Genomic DNA, 21,813 nt, shown 5'->3' with positions numbered 1-21,813 from the left:
TGGCTTGCATATGCGCTTTAATGCGGGCGCCCAGGGAGGCGCGGCGGGCGGGGCGGCCCTTGCGCCGAGCCCGCGGCCGGGCGGCCAGGAAAGGAGTCGGACTCCGGGCGGGCTCCGGGCGGGACTGTCTGTACGTCGGCGCACCGCTGGGGAGGGGGCGCCCCCGCCGGGGTCGGTCTCTCCGGCGCACCAGAGACCCGGCGGGGTGAGGCAATGGGAGTGTGGTGGGTGGGGTGGAGAGTCCGGGACAGTCCCTGTGCCGGCGGGGTGCTACGCCAGGCTAGGTGGACTGGCAGAGCCTTCTAAATGAATGGGGGGTGGAGGAGGCGAGACACGCAGACACCCTTTCCCCCTGCAGCCAAAGGGGAAACTGAGGCCCGGAAAGGCGATAGGTCTTACCGGCATCGCACAGCTCAGAAACAAGACCAGAACTCAAGACGCCCTCTTCCCAAGAGTCGTAGTCTGGGACCTCAGTCCCAGCCTTAGAACAGCCCAGCCCTTTGAGTTTTCCCGCTTATGAGCTGAATTCCTCCCCTGGAATGACCTACTCTATTGCTCTCAGGCTTCCCCAGAGGGAGCTGGCTCTTCTCAGTGAATGATGGACACAAGCATACCCCTCTCGTGCCACAGCAAAGCCCAGGCTGGATTGGGGTCCCAGGTCTTCTCCCACTTGGCCTTCACCTTCTGTAAATCTATCATCCTGAGGTTGTGGCAGATATTATTATTTCCACTTTACAGAAGAAACAGGCTTAGAGAATCTGGGAGACTTGCCCAAGGCTGCAGAGGAAGGCAGAGCCTGGATGTTTGCAGGCCCAGATCAAGCCTTCCATTGTGGAAGCACTAGGAGTAGGAAGGGGAGAAGGAGGTGATGTCATGTCCCTGAAGGGCCTATGGGCACCCACACACAGGCCTCAGTGAGGCCCCTATGGCAAGGGACTCTGATGAAGCCAGTGACCTGCCCACCGTCACACAGACCAGGGACTAATTTCAGCTGAAGATGGTGCTGTGAGGTAGTGAGACATTAGAAGTCAGTGCATGAGCTGCAGCTGGGGTTGGGGAGGAAGGCTGCTGTTGACCCCAAAGATCAGCTGAAGAGAAACCAGAGAAAACCCAGTCAAGAGAGAAGTCTGGCCTGAAGATGGGCCAGACTTAGTGCTTTGGGCTGGTTGCTGCTTCCTCCCCATCCCCAATTTCAGCCAAAAATAGAATTCCGCTCTCCATCGCCTAAGAAGTCAAAGCACCCGGCTTATGCCTGTGTCCTCCTAGGTCCATCTCCCCACTCTCTAGTTTCCCCATCTGCGCAATGGAGTTTGGACAAGGATCTGACTGGGCAAGTCCTGGTGACAATCTGAAAGCCTAAGGTGCAGTAATGTCTGGGCCATATGAAGCTCAATGTTGCCCCCTGGTGCCCAGACTGTTACAGCCAGTAAGTGGCAGGGAGAGGAGGCTGGAGGTAGAAAACCTGAACCTATTAGACTTGAGGTAGAAAACCTGAACCTTTTAGACCACCTTCCTTCTAAAAGAGGAGGGAGCACAGAGCAAGAGCCCTATTAACACTGAGTGAGGGAAAATCATGAGGCTCCTTCTCAAGCAGAGGTCTCAGACTCTGTGGTAGAGCCTGGAGAGAGGTGGAGGCCATGGTGATGTCAACAGCCCTGTTCAGCCTGCACTTGGACACCCCTAGTGATTTCTTCTATTTTAGGTGGAATCAGGACTGCCCTTCTGGTGTAACTCCTGGTCTTCATCTTAGTTAAACTCAGGCATTTTTCTGCCTGAAATTATTACATCATTTGTGTTCAGAGGAGGTACTCAACAAATGTTGGAGGGATGGATGGATGGATGGATGGATGGACTCCATTACTTTACATTGAGATATCATCTCCAGAAGGTTTGTGCAAGGAGGTTTGTGCACTTAGTAAAGTGCAAGGAGGAATGAATGGTTCATTAATTTGCCTAGTTGACTGGAAGTAGGGCTACAAAGTGGAATGGGATAGGAGAAGCAGAAGTTTTGATGGGGGAGGACCTCAAGAGAGTTCAGATGAAGGGAAGGTCATGGGGGAGTTGGAGGGATCAAAGAAGGCTTCCTGGAGAAAGTGGCATTTGACACAGGGTTTGAAGGACAGAAGACAGTGATAACGTTCAGGTGAAGGGAATGGTATGAACAGGGGCACAGAGGCAGCAGTGCAAGCTGCACTCGTACTGGCAAGAAGGTCCCAGTTTGAGGAAATGAGGGAGGCTGTGCTACAGCAGAGCCAAGGCAGAGGACACTATGGAGGATCTCAGGAGGTGCTGTCTGGCCAAGAAATTAGCACTTTGTGGGCAAAGCACTAGACTGTGAGCTGAAGTCTGGGTCCAACCCAGCATCTAATCTGACTGGACTTCACTCCCACAGCCTTGCTCTCTGGAACTTTCTCTAGACAGCATTGGGAGCTATGGCATGTTATTGATCAGGTAAGTGCCTAGGAATCACAGCTCACAGAATAGTCAAATCATCAGATCTAACACTCTCAATCTATAGATGAGAAAATGGAGATCCAGAGAGGGGAAGTAATTTGCACAGCACAGCAGCCAGTGGCAGAACCAGGACTTGGACCCAGGTCTCCAGCCTCTTGGTTTGGGGCTCATTCTCTGCTGCAATCTGGGATGACATGTGGAGGACTGAGCTGGAAAACAGCTGGAGGCAGAAGGCCACCGGGAGGCTAAGCCCTATCTAGATCAGAGACCACAAAGCTGGCCAAAAATGTTTATTGAGCCCTTCACCCTACTCCCCATCTTGGACTGATCTGAGCCCATGGATTGAGCACCCAGAGGGACTACAAAGAAAAGGAATCTGGTGGGCTTCCAGGAAGAGGAGATATGAGGCAGACATGATATTTATAAGAAGGAAGGGGCATTGGGAGCAGACTTGGATGAGAATATATCAAGGTCTCCAGGAGATGAAATGGCCCATCACTTGGGTTCCCTCTGGTTCTTGGTCAAGGTCTCCACCTCCTTCATGAACCGAAGACACAGCTCCTCTTCCCATGGCAAAGCAACGCACTGCACAGCTACTGAAAGTCCCAGGGATCCTCTCACTGCCTGCAGAGAGAGAGAGAGAGAGAGAGAGAGAGAGAGAGAGAGAGTCAATCAGAGCCCGCTTCCTGTTCACAGGCCCCTTGCCCAGCTTTCCTCACCACCTGTATCCAAATATCTCATCCCCAATCTATATTAGGTTAGAGATGTCCTGGATCTCAGAGTTCCAGGCTTCTTTAGCTCTCAGTGAAACATGGAAAAACTGTTCTGACTTTATTTGTCTACAATTCTCCAGGGTTAAGATGTAAAACTTGCTTCTCATGCAGAGAGCTGACTATATAAGGATGAAATATAAATGTTTCATCGCAAAGGAAACGTTTATCCACACAATATTCTTAGCAAGGGAAAGAAGAATGTGCAAATCCCTGATCCAGAGTCTGGTTACACTTCTGCAGTGAAAAGGGTGCCTTGACCCTAAACACAGGCCCAGAAACATGGGGGCTGAGCCTGAGTCCCTGCCATGAAATCTAAACATACTTGTAGGAATTTAAACATGTTTTCATTGCTTTATGATGATGACATCATACAAACCCTTATTTGCCTTTGTCTCTGAAGCCAGGTCACATGGTTTCAAGTCCTGGCTCTTCCATTTCAGTTGGCCTATGTGGCTTTGGTCAAGTTTCTTAACCTGTCTGTGCCTCCATTTGTTCATTTGTAAAATCTCACAGAACAGTTATGGGATTTAATGAATATCTATCTATGTCTATCTATATATGTATATATATATGTACATATATAGAGAGATAGATATAGATATATAGATATCTCTCTCCATATATATGGTTATATATATATATATATATATATATATATATATATATATATATATATATATGGTTTTATATATATATATATATGGTTTTAAATATCTCCTGGAACAGAGTAAGCGCTCAAGACACATTAGATACTATCATTGTTGTTACTTTCTCACAATTCAGATCAACAGTTCCACTTGGTAACTATAGTACTAAAATCAATTTCCAGAAAAAGTAAGTTACTTAATGGCTGACTCAGACACATGCATACTTTTCAGAATCAGTCTCTCTCTCCCTCTCTCTCTCTCTCTCTCTCACCCAAGTCAGGGTTGTTATTTTAGACCCTGCATTAAATAGGACCATGGAAATATTTCCTTTTGTTAAGCCACCTCTGAATTAGTAGTAGTAGCATTTATTGAACACTTCCCGCATACAAAGCTTTAGACTTCATTTTTTGGGGGGAGTGGGGGTGGGGTTAACCTTCAACATAACCCTGCAAGGTCGATTCTTTTAATTCCCATTTTTTCTGGCAAAGGAACTGAGGCCCAGAGAGGGGCAGTGTCCAGTCCAGCAATAAGCTCCTAACCAGGAGCCTTTGCCCTGCTCCATCTTTTTGCCTCTGGAATCTACCTTGCCTACAGAGGTGTCAAGAAGACCAGTGTTTTTGTCTTCTCCACTGACAAGGACAGAGGCTGACTTGGAGGTGAAATGGTGTGTCCTCAGGGATGGGGGAAATGGTAGCAGAAGTAATGAAGGATAAACACTGGGAATGCCCAGCCCCACCCCATCACACCCCTACCCACCCACTGGGATTGAGGCAAGAACCAATCCTGGTCTGAGCCCTTGGAGGAGAGGGAAACTTACCTCCGAGAAACTTCTGTCAGTACTATCTCCGTAGTATCCCTTGTAGAAGGTCATCTCCTCCTCGTCCTGTGCTGTAACGGTGGTGACCGGCACCACGCCGACAGGAAAGTTCAACAGGTTGAACAGGGTGGTGTAAGAGGTGCTCACTGTAGGAAAACCCAGGTAAGCCCAGGAAATCAACAGCTCCGAAAGACTCAGGTTGGGGGGGGTGGGGGGGGGGGGGAGTGGATAAGCGCCCCCTCGGGGCCTTCCTCGGAACTGCAGCACTTTGAGCTCGCAATAGCCAGTTCAGTTCGGGGAGTGGCCTGACAACTGCCTCTGCCTCTCCCCACGGGTGGAGGGAAGGAGAATTAGCATTGTCCAAGCCTATCTCAGTGCCAGGCACGGTGCTGGCCTCTCTGTATTGCTGATTCTTTGAATCCTCTCCACCCCTGTGATGTGGGAATTACTATTCCCAGAGTACAAATGAGGAAACAGAGGTGGCAGATTAGGTAGCTTTTCACAGACTACACAGCTGGTGGGTGGCAGAGGATTCAGCCCATGCCTTCCAGTACACTGGGCTCGAAGATGGCTGGCGTATGCAGTGCAACCCTGAACTGAAAAGGCAGCTCCATTGCAGCAGCCGCCTGTGTTCAGGAAGTGAGCGTTAAAGAAGTGGCAGTGATGTTGACAGAGGACATCAGAGCAGAGCCAGGTGTGGAATGTGCCTTTGGGCAGCCACTGTGGGGGTATCCAGGGGAGAGGAGTCCAGGCTTGAGGTTGGTTTTCATTCTGCATTGACGTCACCTCTGAGATTTGCACCTGTACTGGGCATGGGACCCAGCGATGCCTCAGACACTGCCCTCAGATATTGCCCTGTGCTGAGGCCTGCATTTCAGGTAGGCTGGGCTAAAGACACCTTTAGAAGTGGGGCAGCAGAAAGCATGTTACCAGTGAATAGATATGCTAAGTGAAAGAAGCCAGACACAAAGGCTCATATGATTCCATTTATATGAAATCCTAGAAAAGGCACAAATATAGTGACAGAAAGCAGATCAGTGCTTGTGGTGGGTAGGGGTAGGGTGAACTGCAAAGGGACATGAGAGAAATTTGGTGGGTGATGGAAATATTCTATATTTTGATTATGATGGGGGTTATACAACTATATACATTTGTTAAAATTCATCAAATTGCACTCTGAAAATTGGTGAATTTTATTGCATGTAAGTTATACAGATGGTCCCCAACTTAATGATGGTTTGACTTAATGATTTTTCAACTTGACGTGAGAAAATGATACACGTTCAGTGAAAACCAGCTAGACTAAGCTACGATGTTCACTAGGTTAAATGCATTTTTCAACTTAGATATTTTCAACTACGATGGGTTTATTGAAACAAACCCCATCTTAAGTCAAGGAGCGTCTGTACTTTAATACAGTTCATTTTTAAAGTGAATGGAAATTGAGAGCGGCTGATAACAGGCACACGGTTTCTTTTAGGGTGATGAAAATGTTCTGGAATTTGATAGTGGTGGTGGTTGCACAACATTCTGAACATACTAAAAATCATTGAATTGTACACTTTAAAATGGTGAATTACTGTTATCTGAATTTTACCTCAATTTAAGAAAAAATTTTTAAGTGAATAAAAACAAAGGTCAAGGACATAGAGGCTGTGGCAGGACTCAGAGTCCTGGATTCCCAGTCTCAACCCCACCAGCACCCAGTGCCCTCTCACCTCCTGTTTTGGCAGGATAGCCTATATAGAAGGCAGGGTCCAGAGCTGGCACCAGCAACACATCCAGGTCCAAGGACTTCCAGTTGGCTATGAACTCTTGCTGATATTCCTGCAGGGACAATAGACGCAGGAGGGGTAAGACTGGCAGAGGTCACTGTTTGCAGGACAAGGTCAGGTGCTGCCAGGCTGAGTCAGGTTAGACACCAGGAACAATTCCCAAGCTATGACATACAGACTGAGATATCTGGGGAGGGTCAGGGTCTTCCCAAGGGCTAAGATGAAAGGATGAGAAGGGGAGTCTCAGGCTGCAGTGATTTGGGGACAGCATATTATCCTGGCCCTAGGGAAATGGACTACATTAACCTCCTAGGTCACCAAGCCTTCCCACGAGGTCTAGCCAGCCCTCCCCTGCAGGCCAGGACAAAGCTCTGTCCCCTGTCTGGCCACTCCTGTCACCACCCATGTCTCTGCTCCCCCTGCTCCAACAGTCCCTCAACATGTTACCAGACACACATCACCTCCACTGCTGTGTGCTGCTCCCACAGTTTCTTGGGTGTCCTGCGGGAATGAGGAAGACTCTGAAAAGTCTAAAGGTCAGCATAGAAGGACCCCCTTTTATACAAATGGGACATAATACTCAAGAGGCAGGGCCTGGCCTCAGTGCAGGCTGCAAATCATCTGGTGCGCTGGGAATGACCCTGTGTCTTGTCCCCTGGCCAAGACACATTGCCTGTCCAACATTCCCAAGAGTACATATCCGCTAGTCAATGCCCCACCATTACCACCAGCCACGGGAACTCTCAGGGTCCCCCCAAAACTACAGGTTCCTTCCCTAACCTGTGAGGCCCCACGTTAGCCCTCAGGCTACTCCATCCCCAATTCCAACCAGCACCTCAACTCCAAGTCCCACCAGGCCAAGCCCAACAGCAAACCCAAGCTGAAACCATAATCGTCTCTCAACCACAACCCCACCCCAGTTCCAAACTTAACCCCAATTTAACTCAAACCAACTTCAACCCAGCCCAAACCTAACTTCAGCTCAGACCCAATCTTTACCCCATCCTAACCCAATTCTAACCTGAACTCAGAGCTTAACTCCAAATCAAATCCCAACCCCAAATCAGGCCCAATCCTAACCCCACTCAAAAGTCTAAATTTAACCCAGTCTCAGGCATGACCCTAAAACCCTAATTAGATCCCTTAGTCTAAAAAGCCCTCGCCCCCAGTGGATGCCAACTCTACATGCCCCTCACTCAATTTCCACCACCCCATGGAAAACTCTTGTGAGCGGAACCTGAGGAGATTCCATCACTCACCCTACTCCACGAAACATTTCCAGTTGCTTGCTCATTCGGGGCTCCTAGAGGTGGGGAGAGAGGGGAACACCAACTTCAGAAACCACAGGGCAATACCAACCTGCTCAGGACGGGCATCCAGCAAGAGCAACTCTGCTCAGTACACTGACATGGAGCACCCCCGCTCCTCCACAAGCCCCCACCCCACCTCACCAAGCCCTGAGGCACCACCAAGGCCCCTGCCCCTCTCTCTAAATCCCCTTCCCTCCCTCTGAAAACTCTTCCTCTCTCTATGATGCCCTCCCCCTCTCAAAGCCTCTCTGAAGCCCTCCCCCTGTCTGAGAGCTCTTTTCTCTTCTGGCCCCCAGTCCCCTCTTTCAGTTCCTCTTCCCCTTGAACCTATCTGTGCGCTACCACCATTTTCTGAGCCTCATCCTCCTTTCTGAGCCTACCACCCCTTATATTAGTTCCCCCTCCCCTTTCTGAGCCCCTTCCTCTCTGGGCCCCTCCCCACTCTGAGTCCTTCCCCATCCTGGGCCCACACTCACTGTGTACTTCAGGATCCGGGCCAAGAAACACTTGAGTGGGTCTGGCAGGCGGAGCATGCTGACCAACCCCTTAATGCTGGGGTCCACAATGTCTCCCTTCCTGAAGACATCAGTTACCGCTTTTTAGCCATCAACTGGCTCCACACCCATCCAACTCCCCCTCCACAGATAAGCCATGGAGGGAGGTCAGACCCAAAGACACACTTCTGTTCCCACAACCACCACCCCTGGAACATGTGCATCCTGAAGATGAGGTCTGAGTAGGTGACTTGCTGCTTGAGGTCACATAATTAGTCATTGGCATCCCATCTGCCCAGGCCCACAGTTCCCCTCCCCCACTCCATTTCCACCATGCTCCACATCTGAGTCCCAACAAACATACAGCTTCTCAAGAAAGGTAGCTCCTGCATCAGCAAACCCACTGCTCGTGTACAGATTCATCGCATACTCTATACGGGGGATGGAGAAGGGGATGACCTGGGGGGAAAGAGACTGAGTCAGGGCCTGGAGCTTCTCCCACTCAAACCTGTTTTCTCCCCACACCCCTCAGGATTTAAAGAGAGGATACCACAGCACCCCCCATCTTTGTCCACCTCAGCTCCTCAGCACAATATTGGAGCGCTGTGTGTGGGTGCCATGCCCACTCTCTCACCTCCCATACAGAGATGTGATGGGAATTCGAGCAGCCCTCATTTCCTGCCTTCTCTACTGCGATCCAGCCCCATGCCAAGTGCTTTATATATGTGAGCTCATTTAATCTTCACAGCTGCCCCCATGTGGTAGAAAACTGAGGCTGGGGGCGGGGGTAAGAGATGACCCAAGATCACATAGTAGTGTGTAGCCAACCAGCAATTCTCAAAGGGGAGGCAAGGCTAGGACAAACCACCAGGGCTGAGAGGCAAGGGAGGGGCATTTTGTAGACAGAGACCTCTTTATAGCCATTTGATGGAGACAACAGAAACTCAGCTATAGAAATTATAGGAGTGAGTCCCTGAGTCCCTACCATTAGGAAGGCACAAAATCTTGATGCCTTCCTCACAGGGTAGGGCACACTCTACTCCTGTGTTGACCCCATCCATCTTCTCCAGGAAGCTTAGGGGAAACAGAATGATCTCAGCAGCCAAGACTCAGATATAACTTGCTTTTTCTCCAAGAATAGTCCAGCAACACAGCCTCATCAGTCCAGCCTCCTCCCCCACGCCACTCCCAACTCTAAGTAAGCCTACCTGATGTCCTGCATCCTGGAGCAGCCTGGAAGTGAGCCTCACGGCTCTGACCATGCTAGGAGATGGTTGGGTAAAGCCATCTGATTCATAGTAGCCAATTCGAAGGGGCCGGTTATTGGTGTATATCTGGGGGCAAGAGGGGTTGGGTGGGGATCTGAGGAGAGATTGAGCTGGGCACAGGATGACCTCACTCTCTCCAGGAGCCAGACTTGCAGGCTGGGGCCTTGGGCCTCAGCTGTTTCTACCCTGGGGGATCCACAAAGGCTCCCCATGAGCCCTTTGGAGCCTCCCTATATACTTTCCAAGCTCTGGAGGCACTTTCTAGGTCCTCTGGAGAAACCTCTGAAAGAACAATAAATGGGTGAGGGTGTGAGTGATTGCATAGATGGAGTGGATAGGTAGATAGTTGGTAGATAGATTCATGAATGATTGGGTGGATGTATGAGAAGGTGAATGGGTGGGCAGAGGGTTAAATGGATAGATGAGTGGGTGGATGAATGGATAGTTGGAGTTGAGTGGGTGAGCAGGTGAGTAGGTAGATGAATAGATGCAAATATTTTTAAGCTAAAGGACTGTCAGGATGCTGGTGGGAAAGTAAATTGGTACAATCACTATGGAAAACAGTATGGGGGTTCCTCAAAAAATTAAGAATAGAATTACCAGGAGAACTGACTCTGGGTGGTGAACACACAATGGGATTTATAGATGATGTGGTACAGAATAGTGCACCTGAAATCTATGTAGTTTTGCTGACAATTGTCACCCCAATAAATTAAAAAAAAAAAAAAAAAGAATAGAATTACCATATGAACCAGCAATCCCTTTTCTGGGTATCTACCCCAAAATCTGAAAACATTTATCCATAAAAATATATGTACCCCTATGTTCACTGCAGTATTATTCACAGTGGCCAAGACATGGAAACAATCAAAGTGTCCTTCAATAGATGATTGAATAAAGAAGATGTAGTACATATACAATGGAATATTACTCAGCCAAGAGAAAAGATGACATACAGCCATTTGCAACAATGTGGATGGATCTTGAGATTATCATGCTAAACGAAATAAGTCAGAGAAAAAGTCAAGAACCACGTGATTTCACTCATATGTGGCATATAAAACTGAAAGCAACAAACAAACAAACAAAACTCATTGACAGAAATAACAATATGGTGGTTACCAGAGGGAACAAGGGATGGGGAGGAGTTAGAAGAGGGTAAAGGGGGCAGATATATGGTGACAGGAGGAGACTTGACTTTGGGTGGTGAACACAGAATGCAATATACAGGTGATGTATTATAGAATGGTACACTCAAAATCTATATAGTTTTATTAACCAATGTCACCAAAAATAAATTTAATAAAATTTGTTGGGAAAATAAAAGAATTGTCAGGAGAGGATGAGGATGGAGAGATCACTAACAGTGCATCATAGATGGCAGACAATGATCACAGGTTGATTGTATTAATACCAAGATGTGTGTAGGGAGTTGAACACGACTGAGCATGAGGGCTTCTTGCTCAGTGCATCTTGGGCTGGGAAAGGAGGTCTTCAGAGGGGATGGTCAGAGGGCAGACAGGTCAGTGAGGACTGAGGGGAGGGGAGAGGAAGGAACCCTTTAGGCCTGCTCATCCACCTAGCTCACCTCTTCCCTGAAGGGCATGGGAGGCACAGTGGGGTCCAGTCGGTGCATGTCTTCACTCAGCAGGGCTTGCATGCACAGCACCAGACTGTCTACATCCTGGGCCATGGGGCCAACCACAGACGTCACTGCACAGAAAAGAGGGGAGAGAGGCAGGCACCTCTCATCCTTTCTGCTCTGGGGACTCCCACTACCTGTCCTCTGATGGTGGGGCACAGGGCCATGATCAGGACCATAGGAAGAGTTCCTGGGGCCATCCTAGGTCAGGAGTTGAGGACAGGTGAAGAGCTGGTAAACTTACCAAAGCAGCTCTGGTGTCTAGAGGGAGAATCTCATCTGGGGCAAAACTTCAAGAGAACAATAGGAGAGCTAAAAGCTAGATAACAGGAAGCGCTTCTCAGTGGGGCAAGAATCACTGGACTAGGGGAGGCCAGGTGGAAGCCATGCAGTCCCTTCTCCCAGATACCTTTATCACCAGTGGGACAATCTGTCTGAGATAGGGGCTGAGTGAAATGTCCTTGGGAGAATGGCTGGCAGGTTTGTCTTGGAATAGGTGTGCCCACAGGTACAGACATGAGCTTACCTGATTTCCTGCCCTTCACAGTAGAGGCAATTCCAGAGTAGCTGCAAAACCCCACCCACCCAGAGCCAACTCAGCACCTGAAGGGTAGGGTCTGCTTGGGTGCCAAGGTTTGAGCACCCAGCCGATGCACTCCCCCAGGGCTCAGCACACAGGAATAGGAGTTGCTTCAACCTTCCCATGACTCACTACTGCCCATAGCACAAATTCTAATCTCTTTGACTGCCCTTCAAGTTTCTAAAGTATCAACTTCCATAGCTTCCCCTTCTAACACTTCCATGCACACATATTGCTCCAGGCAAAGTAAGTTGCTTACAGTTGCAGTCTTCTAGCCTCCATACCATCTCTACATGTCTATCCTTCAAAACCAAGCTCAAATGCTGCTTCCTCTAGGAAGCCTTCCCTTTCCTTGCCCTGCCTCTGAAAGTTTAAAATCTAGGCTTTTAATAAATCTCTGTTGAAGAAAATGTTGGCTTCATCCTGTGAGTTCCCACAAGTTTAGACCCTCTCTTAGAGCCTAGATCACTTTCTGACTAAGCCATTTGAATATCTAAGAGCACAACAGAAGCAGGGGCTGGGTCTGAGAATGTTCTGTGTCTCCAGCACAGGGGTCACCACAGGCAAGGTACTCAGAGTGGGGATGAAAGATGGGTGGATGGATGAATGGAGGCAAATACGGATTAACAGATGGCTAGATGAGTGGATGGATGAGTAAGTGAATGAGTAAACGAATGGAAGAAAGGATGTGTGTAAGTTTTACAAGGGCTGGGTGGGGTATTTGTTCATTTTTCATTGATATATCCCAAATACCTAGTATACAGTATCTGGCACAGTAAACACTCAAAAAATATTTGTTAAATAAACTAAATGGCAAATAAATGGTGAAACTGATGGATGGAGACTGGGATGACTGCATGAGTGGATAAATGGATGAAGGATGGATAGATGGATAAATGGATGAATTGATGAATGAATAATAGAAAGGATAGATAAATGAATAGTTGTGAAGATGACTAAATGAATGAATGAATGGAAGTTCTATTCCACTGCCACCTGTACCAACCATGGTATGTTTAGCTGTGGCTGAGGCAGGAGTTATTTGAAACCCTCCTATCTTCGCCCACTTCCCCTAATACTAAGCTGAGTGAGTGAGAGTTAATGTGTGGAGCAGTTCCCTGTGCTCCCCCAGACTCCTAGTTTCTCTAGGCCTGGCTGAGTTTCCCCCCACCCCCCACCCCAGCACAACTACTGAGTACCTGAGGCGGTGTCCTGTGGTCCGGAGGCCATAGACACCGCAAAAGCTGGCTGGTATGCGGACGCTGCCACCTATGTCAGTACCTATTCCCAGGATGGAACCCCCTTTAGCCAGCAGAGCTCCTTCACCCCCAGTGGAGCCCCCAGGGGTCTTCTTTAAGTTCAAAGGGTTCAGCGTCTGTCCATATATCGGGTTGCTGCAGTCAAAGCTGAGGAAAGCAGAAGAAAAGGGGCTGGGAGATGAAAGTTTAACTGGGGAAGACTTCCTGTTCCCAGTTTAGAGGCTGACCAACCTCAGGAGTCAACACCTCCAGGGCTGCTTCAGCTCATAGCTCCTTCCTGTGGCTGAGACCTGCTGGCCTCCTTTTTGGCTGAGGTGAGGGAATGCTGCTATGGGAAAGACCCAGAGCAGATACCAATCACACCTCCTACAATAAGAAGCAAGGAGCCCACAGCTCTGCTGTCAGAACTGGGAACAGGTTCCTCACAAAACTGGATACACTAAAAGCAGAGTGGGGAAGAGAAAGATTACGGGATGAGAAGAACAATTAGAGACTGAAGCTTGTATAGAAACAGAGCTGTAACTCTTCAAACCCTCCGAGCCTGAAGATCCTTAGAGACCATGCCACCCACACATGAGGAGGAAACCAAGGCTCAGAGGACAGAAAGACTTGCCCCAGAACCTCGGTCCTTGAGGTCTGCATGACTGGCTCCTACCCCACCCTCTGCTCTGAATCAGGACTTGAAGTTGCTGTTTCAGTCCTTGGGACCAGCCCCAGCCCCAGCCTGCTGCCTCAGATACCTGAATAGCGACTGGGGGATGTTGGTCTTAACGAAGGGAATGGCTCCCTGGGCCTTCAGCACTTTCACTATGACCCCATCCTTGGCCGCTGACTTCTCCAAGAACTGGGCCAGGCCGCACGTAGAGTCATGGCCCTGCAAGGAAGTGACATTAACTTCAGCCTGTTGGGGTCAGCATCACCCAATGGACAGACTCTCATGCCCCACTCCACCCCCACTCACATCCATCCTCATGCCCTAAGACGTAAGCACTGCACCATTAGGATGAGTCACGGGTGACCCAAGAACATGGTGGTTAAGAGTTTGGGTTTGGGAGCCAGATTGCTGGGTTCAGTCCCAGTGGTCACTTTCTAGCTGTGCATCCCAGATTAAGTAACTTGCTCCATGTGACACACTCAGATACTCACAGGCTCAGTGGTATGTGTGCACGCACACACACATGTACACCCCAGAGCTCACCTTGCAGTCAAAGGCATCCTTGAGGCTTACGGGGACCCCATAGAGAAGGCCTCTCTCACTCTTCTTGAGCTTCTTCAATGCCTGCAGTTGCTCCTCACATTCCCCCAGGAAATCTGTCAGGCAGTTCACCTCCCCATGCGCCTTCAGCGCCTGAGCAATATTGAGGGAGACCAGGTAAGGGCTCAGGGTGAGGCCAGGGACAGAACACTCAGTCACCCCAGCCTCTCAGAGCAGAATGGAAGTGATAGATGACTGTGGCATGCGCCACCTCCCAAACTAGCTGCATCACCAAAGTTACATCTGTCCCCCAACTCCTCTAAATAGAATAATAACAAGTGACAGCCCCCACTCCAGCCCAGAAACAGGTTTGGTTCCTGCCCCTAGCCCCTGACCCCCACCTCCTCTAAGTAGCTACAGAAGACACTCTCCAAACTCAATTCTTCAGTCCGCAGCTTCTGGGCCAGCTTCACGAGGGGCAGTTCCAGGATGGGCTTGGGGTCCAGGCTTGGCTCCTGAGGAGATGAGGTGGTACGGGCAGACATCAAAAACTGTTCCACTCAGGCCCACTCCCACACCTAAACACAACACCCCACAGACTCCATTGGACACAATGGACACTCCATTGACCATTCTCTTAGCCATACATACTGCCAATAGATGGTTCTGCCTCTTTCATATCTCCCACCCCTGACTCCCTGGCCTCCTTCCTGCCTAGAACCTTCTCAGTCTCTCAGTTTTCTCAACAGCCTCCTCACTGGTCTCCCTGCCTCTAGTCTCTACCCCTCCAGCTCAGTCTCTTCACTTACAGCCTGGGTGATCCTTTTAAGATCGTATATAACCCAAATCTGACCAGAGGTTGCAAAAATCCTTGCATAGATATTCTTATTATCATTTCCCATTCACAGATAAGGCAACGACTCACAAAGAGGTTAACTCTCTTGCCCAGGGTCATAAAGATGGGGAGCATGGACTTAAACCTAGGTCATTTCTACCTTCACCACTACCCTCTAATGGCTCTTGGGGAGGAAAGCTTTTTTGATGAAGCACTTCCTAGGTGCTAGGCACTGCACTAGGCCCTTTTCCTGTCTGGGTCCTGGTGGGCTCATCTCACCAGCCTTCCCTTTCTCTGCCCCCCTCCCATATACTGCTGCTCTAGCCACACTGCCTAATCCCTCTACTTACTGTGCCTTTTGCCATCTTGGTGCCTTGGCTCAGAACTCCCCAGCCTATGTGTCACAAGGACTTTCAGGAAGGCCCAGGTATGGATTCCCTAGGACAGGGCGGGCATTCGGCTAGAATTCACCTTAACCGCTACACTGTGGTTAAAATACTGAAATCCTTCTAAGTCACTTAGCAGAAAAGCCACTCCCCTGAGTACCCCACCACCCCAGCTCCTCCCCTGGGACTCCACCCTCTCTTCACAGTCCAGAAAGTAAAGGGTTAATGCTCAGCCCAGCAAAGACCCTCCAGACACAGCTTCTGATTCTCTTAGGGATTGTGGAGGGCCAGCCTGGGCTCATCACTTGCCCTGCTCCCCAGCCCTAAGGACCCCCAGTAGGCCTCATCAGATACCACCCCAGCACTTGCCAGTCCACAGGTGTACCACCAACACTGCATGTGAGCCCCAGTTCCTACATAGCTACCTGGAGATGTGATACCCCTGGTGGCACTCCTGTGGACAAATGCCCAGTGTCCATCTAAACTGCCCCCCCTGCAGTTGTCCTTGTATGGCCACTTGTGAAAATAGAAGCTTCTCAGGGAGCTGAGAAGAGGTGAGGAAATCAGGCCATGGGATGCTAATAGGGGTCCCTGCAGGTATCTGTTGGGACTGCTCCTCTGCCAGTAAGGCAGGCACTCTGGTGACCTGTAGGGGAAGGGGAAGGTGTTTCAAGGGCCCAACAACCCCTTTTCATCAACTCTGCTGAGTGTCACTTTCATCTGATAGATCAAATGCATTGAAACTCACTAAATGCCCACTCAACAAGGATAACATTAGTTTTGTTACTAAAGTGAAAACTATCATGCAGTTAGTGTTTGCTGTGTACCCAGATACCACTGTTAACATTTATTAACTTACTTGACTACTATAATTGTATTCATCACCTCGAAGTAGAGATCAGGAAGTTAAGGCACAGAGAAGTTACTTAAAATCTAAGTGTCGGAGTCAGGATTCAAACACAGGCAGTCCACACTCTCTTAACTAGCACACTCTTGACTACCATGACAACTTCTCATGAGACCTGAAAGATTAGGGTCAAAGTAACTCATTATGACATTCTCATAACTATGTTTATGAGTTATTTTTCAAGAGAGATCCTTGACTATATAAAATCTCAGAGGGCGTCAGAAATAGTGAATTGTGAGTGTAATTGCTACTGGTTCAGTGGAAGCTGAGTAAGGAAATCAACCCAAGAAATGAGATCATTGATGTTGAGAGAAAGGCTCTGCTTAATGAGACTGCAAGTCACCTAATGACTCTCAGTTTATTGGGAAAGCTTTGAAAGAGAGGGACATCTTCAAAAGATGATAACCACAGTGAAAGATATCCACAAGTTTTCTAAAAATCAACAAGTTCTTTGGAAATTATTAGAATAATTTGATGAAAGAATTGAGCCTCATTTCCAGTCAAGATGGCAGATTACATAAACACTGTACTTACCTCCTTTCATGACCACATCAAAATCTCAACTAAACTACAGAACACCCATCATTGATAATCTCCTGAAGTCTAGCTGAAGTCCTATGACTAAGGATGTACAGAAGAAGCCACATTGAGACTGGTAGGAGGGGCAGAGACGCGAACAGGCTGGTCCCACACCCACATGTGGCAATTAAAAATTGGGAGAGATATTTCAGCTATGGAGTTGCTCCCTCAGGAATGAGGGATCCCAGCCCAGACTCCCCAGCCCAGGGTTCCCATGCCGGAAAAAGAAGTCTACTGGCTATAAAAACCAGCAGAGATTGTGGCTGAGTGAGGCAGAGGGCTGCTGGAGTCCCAGCATTCCTCTTAAAGGGCTCGTGCATTGATTTACTCATTGATGGACTCACTTGCTCTGAGCTCCAACACTGGGGCAGCAGCTCGAAAGGTGCCAGGGACACATGGGGAGGAACTGAATTGTCTGGCTTTGAGGTGAGGCCTGAAGGAGCAGCTTTCTCCCAGGCAGAAGTGCTGGCAGATGGGAGGAGGTTAGGGGGATGGGTGAAAAGGTGAAGGGATTAAAAAGTGCAAATTGGGGGCAGATAGATGGCTCAGTTGGTTACAGCGGGAGCTCTGAACAACAGGGTTGCCAGTTTGATTCCCACATGGGCCCTCCACAACTAGATTGAAGACAATGAGCTGCTGCTGAGCTGCGGGAGGGGTGGCTGGATAGCTCAGTTGGTTAGAGTGTGGGCTCTTAACAACAAGTTGGTTGCCTGTTCAATTCCTGCATGGGATGGTGGGTTGCGCCCCCCCCCCCAAAACTAGATTGAAAAACCGTGACTGGACTTGGAGTTGAGCTTGCACCCTCCACAACTAGACTGAAGGACAACAACTTGACTTGGAGCTGATGGGCCCTGGAGAAACACACTGTTCCCCAATATCCCCCAGTTACAAATTAGTCATGGGGATGTAAAGTATAACATGGAATATAGTCAATAATATTGTAATAACTATGTATGGTGTCAGCTGGTTACTAGATTTATCAGTGTTCACTTCCTAAGTTATATAAATCTCTAATCACTATGTTGTTCACCTGAAACTAATATAATATTGTATGTCAACTGTAATTGAAAAATAAAAAAATATTTTAAAAAGTTGAGCCTCAACTTATATCAATTTTAAGCCATTTTAATACACAGTTTAGTTTAGAACAAATCACCCCCTTCTGCTGAGTCCCATCGCTCCATGGATATCTGACCTTCTCCACCCTCAACTGGTGCTGCCTCCTATCATGGTTTGAAAATCAAAGAAAATATATTTTAAGGTTTTTAGTAAATTGATTTATTATTAATATTTCCAAAGTGGCGGTTAAATATGTTTAATATTATAAAAACCCTCAATCCTCAGGGCAGCCGATTTCCCCAAGGTGACCAGAGCCTCCTGGCCAGCTGGCTTCATAAACAGATAAACAGAGCAGCTTATCTGTTTACCACAGTGGACCCTACAAATATTTTCTATGTGTTCTACAGAAACATTGCCTTATTTCAGGCTTTTCTCTGTCTGGTGCCACCTATCTTATTCTTTCCTCCTTGTGGAAAACTCCTATACATCCTGCAAGGCTCAGCTCCAACGCCACTTCTCTTTAAAACCTTCTCCACATGACCTGCTGCAGACACAGCAAACCACCCTTCCTGCCAAGTCCCACAGCTCCACGGGCTTTGCCACGCTGAGCTGAGATGTTTCCCCTGACGGTTGGCACAGCTCTGGTTCCACTACACTCCCACTCACATGGAAAGCATTTTTAAGGCAAGTCTGAGTCAGATGTCAGCTTCCTCTTTATGATGAATGTGTGCCTAGGGTCCAGCAGAAGGCAAGACCCAGAGGAGCCCTCTGTGAAATTTTGCTAACCTGAACTAAATTGGATTTGAACCCTGCGAGGGTTTGACCTATGTTTCAGCCTCCCCCCTCTCTGGGACATAAAGGTGGACACCTGAGACCTTGAGGGTATGCCTGGCAGAGGAGTGACCTGACTGGGAAGGTGCCCAGAACAGACCACATAACTTTGTTGGGGAGAGAATAAGGTTTTGAGAACCAAGAGGCCTGGAGATGCCATGGGTGATCTGACCCCAACTCCCTCCACTCCTCCAGCCAACCAGACACACACAGCCCCACCAGGTACCCAGACCAATATCTACATATTCCAGATGCCCACCTGTATACCATCCAGATGCCCAGACACACACAGAACCAGATGTCCTCACACATCAGACACAAGACCACACATGTACACACTCAACCAAACATTCAGACCCAAACCAGCCACACATATCTAGATGTATATCCTCCAACCAGTAATATGACGTATACGTACCCAGCCAGGAACACCAACCACAGGCACAGGACCAAACAAGCAGCACACAGCCTGGTGCACACCCAACAAGCACATAGCAACACGCCAGCAGGAGGCAAACACAGCAGGCCCTGGTGTTGGCAATAAAGTAAACTCAGCTCAGCACCGCACACAGACAGGGTCTCCACACGCTTGCAGGCATCCTCTCCACACACATGGGGCCTCCACACGCATGCAGCATTCTCTCCATCACACTCATTCACAGCAGCAACCCCATTAGCCCAGATTTTCTCCACGTCAACCATGGAGGGGCAGCTGCTCTCTAGGGGCAGATTGATTTATCCAACTAATTAGCCCCAATTAATATTAATACACATTCTCAGGAACTGCAGCAGTTTGGGCAGAGAAGCTACCCACTGGGGCCATCAATCACCATCTGGGGATGGCAGAGGACACTCAGGAACTCCAGAGCACGGGACAGCACCTCAGGCACTCTCCCCAACCCCCACGCCAGGACTCCCAGAAGAAATCTGCCACCATCAACCAAAGTTGGTGACCCTAAGATACTGTGAACCTACCCCTCATTGAGCAGTCAGGGAGCCCAAGGCCCAGAAGAGGGCTGTCACAGCCCCCAGGCACAGTGTGAGGTTACGCCTTCTTCCCACCCTTCTCTGGTATTCTAGGCACGCTTTACCGACATACCAGGGCTCAGTCACTTCACCTGTGAATCCCAGCCCTGCCCCAATGACTGTCTCAATGCCTTGAAACAGCCCTATCCAGGCTGTCAAAGCCCCCTTTTAAGTCACATAGCTTCCTGGGAGGACCCCATCTCAAGTGACCCCCGTGCTTTGCATCTGTCAGGTGTTCAGCAAACATTTGCAGAACCCAATGGGGTGGGGGATGGGAAGGAGAATGTGTAAACCAGGGTTCCTGTCTCAGTGGGGTTTGGGGTTACTCAGGGACTGAAAGAGGCCTGGCTAGCCTCTTGCCTTGAATTCCTCCGTCAGTATATTTTATTTTAACAAATAGACTAAGTGCGTACCCACCATGTTGCTGAGCCATGTGTGGGGCACTGAGAGAACAGAGAAAACACATTGCCCCCCACCCCAAGGCGCTCTAAGGACATAGATGGAGAGGAACTGACAACGACACAAAGAACTAGTGTAGGGGGACCTGGAGTGGGGGACTCTCCACCTGAGCCCCTGTCTTCTGAAGGGGATGGGGCAATGGGAGGGGTATGTCTTAAGGAGGGGTAGGTCTACCTGTTGGGATTGAGGCTGGGGGCTTCAGGGATTGATGTCCACTCACCTGCTGCCGGAGACGCTGTGCCAGGGCTGCCATCTGCTGGAGCGCCAGCTCCCTACGTTTCTGTGCCCTAGGGATCTTTTTCCGTGCTGGAGCATGCTCCCAGAAAAGCAGGGGAGCCCCCATCAGGGCCAACAACAGTAGCCCCACTGGGAGGTAAAGCAGCCAAGCCATCGCAGGCATCATGAGGTCCATGTGGCTGCATCAACTGCTTCCTCAAGGACACGTCCTATTTATTTGTCAGCCACATTGCTGGAAAACCCTCCCACGTCTGACCCTGGTGTGGGAGAGTACAGCCTCTCCCAGCTGGTTTTTACCTCACCTGGATTTCCTTGGGACCTGTCCCTCAGGCTAGGCAGAGAAAGAAGATTCAGCAAGACAAGCTTGCAGATGGGCAGGTAAACAGGCTCTGATCATATCTCCTTCTCATCCTCCTCCCCCACCCCACCCCTCAGAATCCTAGCACCCTAGTCTGATTCCTGCCAGTTCCTGTTGCTTTCAGAATAATTGCCAACCCCCTTAATACGGCTCACAGGCCACATGGAGGTGGACTGAACAGACCATGTGTGCCTAGAGTTAGCAGCTCACTCTGGGGGATGTCTGGAACCCAGGCTGAAAAGAAAGGAAGAGACACATGGGGGAGCAGGCAGGGCCCAGAGGGCATCCACCCCAGGGGAGATGATGCAAGGAAGTGAAGACTGTGTAAGGCAGGTATAGCCCTCACCCTTGCCCCTGCCATCCCAGCTGGGTTTCCATTCCTGACTCCCAAAGCAAGGCTGCTCCTGATCCTGGGATCCTAGCCTGCCAGTCTATTGGTTCTCCCTTCCAGACTCATCCATTTCCTCTTTGGACCAGGAGCACCCTATGGGCAGGGAGGGCAGTGGAGAGAAGGAGTCTGGAGTGAGGGGAGGGGAGGAGGTGGAGGTGACTTCCTGGAGGAAAGGCAGGAAAGATGGGGAAGCTATGAAACAGTAAGACAGCAGGGACTTGGTTTGTGAGCCCTTCCACTCTTCTTGTTTTATTTATTTATTTGTTTGCTTATAAATAGGGTGCAGCTCAAAGTGGCCCATGTGGGGATTGAACAGGCAACCTTGGTGTTATCAGCACCGTGCTCTAACCAACTACGCCAACCGACTCCTAACCAGCCACCCACTTCCACTCTTCTTAGATGTTTCGGCCCAGTCCTTTGTCTTAGAGGGGGAGAGAGGAGCAACTAAGGCTGCCAATCATTGTGAGTAGGAGAATGGTGACTCCACTCTTAAGACTAGGAAATCAGATTTGGTGGGAAGGAGATGGGTTT

At 49.2% G+C, this 21,813-nt stretch overlaps 1 protein-coding gene across 1 annotated transcript; it reads right to left on the bottom strand.

Moving 5' to 3' along the window:
- Nucleotides 1–2,738: 2,738 nt before the first annotated feature.
- On the bottom strand, nucleotides 2,739–20,840 carry LOC109456850 (vitamin D3 hydroxylase-associated protein). Its single transcript, XM_019749345.2, has 15 exons — nucleotides 20,517–20,840; nucleotides 14,616–14,729; nucleotides 14,218–14,367; nucleotides 13,760–13,893; nucleotides 12,960–13,166; nucleotides 11,707–11,747; nucleotides 11,127–11,251; nucleotides 9,479–9,604; nucleotides 8,635–8,729; nucleotides 8,253–8,352; nucleotides 7,726–7,769; nucleotides 6,928–6,967; nucleotides 6,410–6,518; nucleotides 4,692–4,837; nucleotides 2,739–3,078 (listed from the first exon to the last, which is right to left on the bottom strand). The coding sequence occupies exons 1-15, from the start codon at nucleotides 20,706–20,708 to the stop codon at nucleotides 2,950–2,952; spliced, it is 1,752 nt and encodes a 583-aa protein (XP_019604904.2). The 5' UTR covers nucleotides 20,709–20,840; the 3' UTR covers nucleotides 2,739–2,949.
- Between the last annotated feature and the right edge of the window lie 973 nt (nucleotides 20,841–21,813).

Source organism: Rhinolophus sinicus, linkage group LG06, assembly GCF_036562045.2.
Source record: "Rhinolophus sinicus isolate RSC01 linkage group LG06, ASM3656204v1, whole genome shotgun sequence".
NCBI classification, from domain to species: Eukaryota; Metazoa; Chordata; class Mammalia; order Chiroptera; family Rhinolophidae; genus Rhinolophus; species Rhinolophus sinicus.
Note: the sequence above shows the minus strand (reverse complement) of the source record. Positions and strands in the feature narration are given on the sequence as shown.

Coding starts and splice junctions, on each gene's coding strand:
- LOC109456850 (XM_019749345.2), bottom strand. CDS start 20,708: ATGGACCTCATGATGCCTGCGATGGCTTGGCTGCTTTACCTCCCAGTG. Junction 14,730..20,516: donor CACAGCGTCTCCGGCAGCAG/GTGAGTGGACAT, acceptor TCATCTCCTCAG/GAGCCAAGCCTGGACCCCAA. Junction 6,968..7,725: donor GAAATGTTTCGTGGAGTAGG/GTGAGTGATGGA, acceptor TCATTCCCGCAG/GACACCCAAGAAACTGTGGG.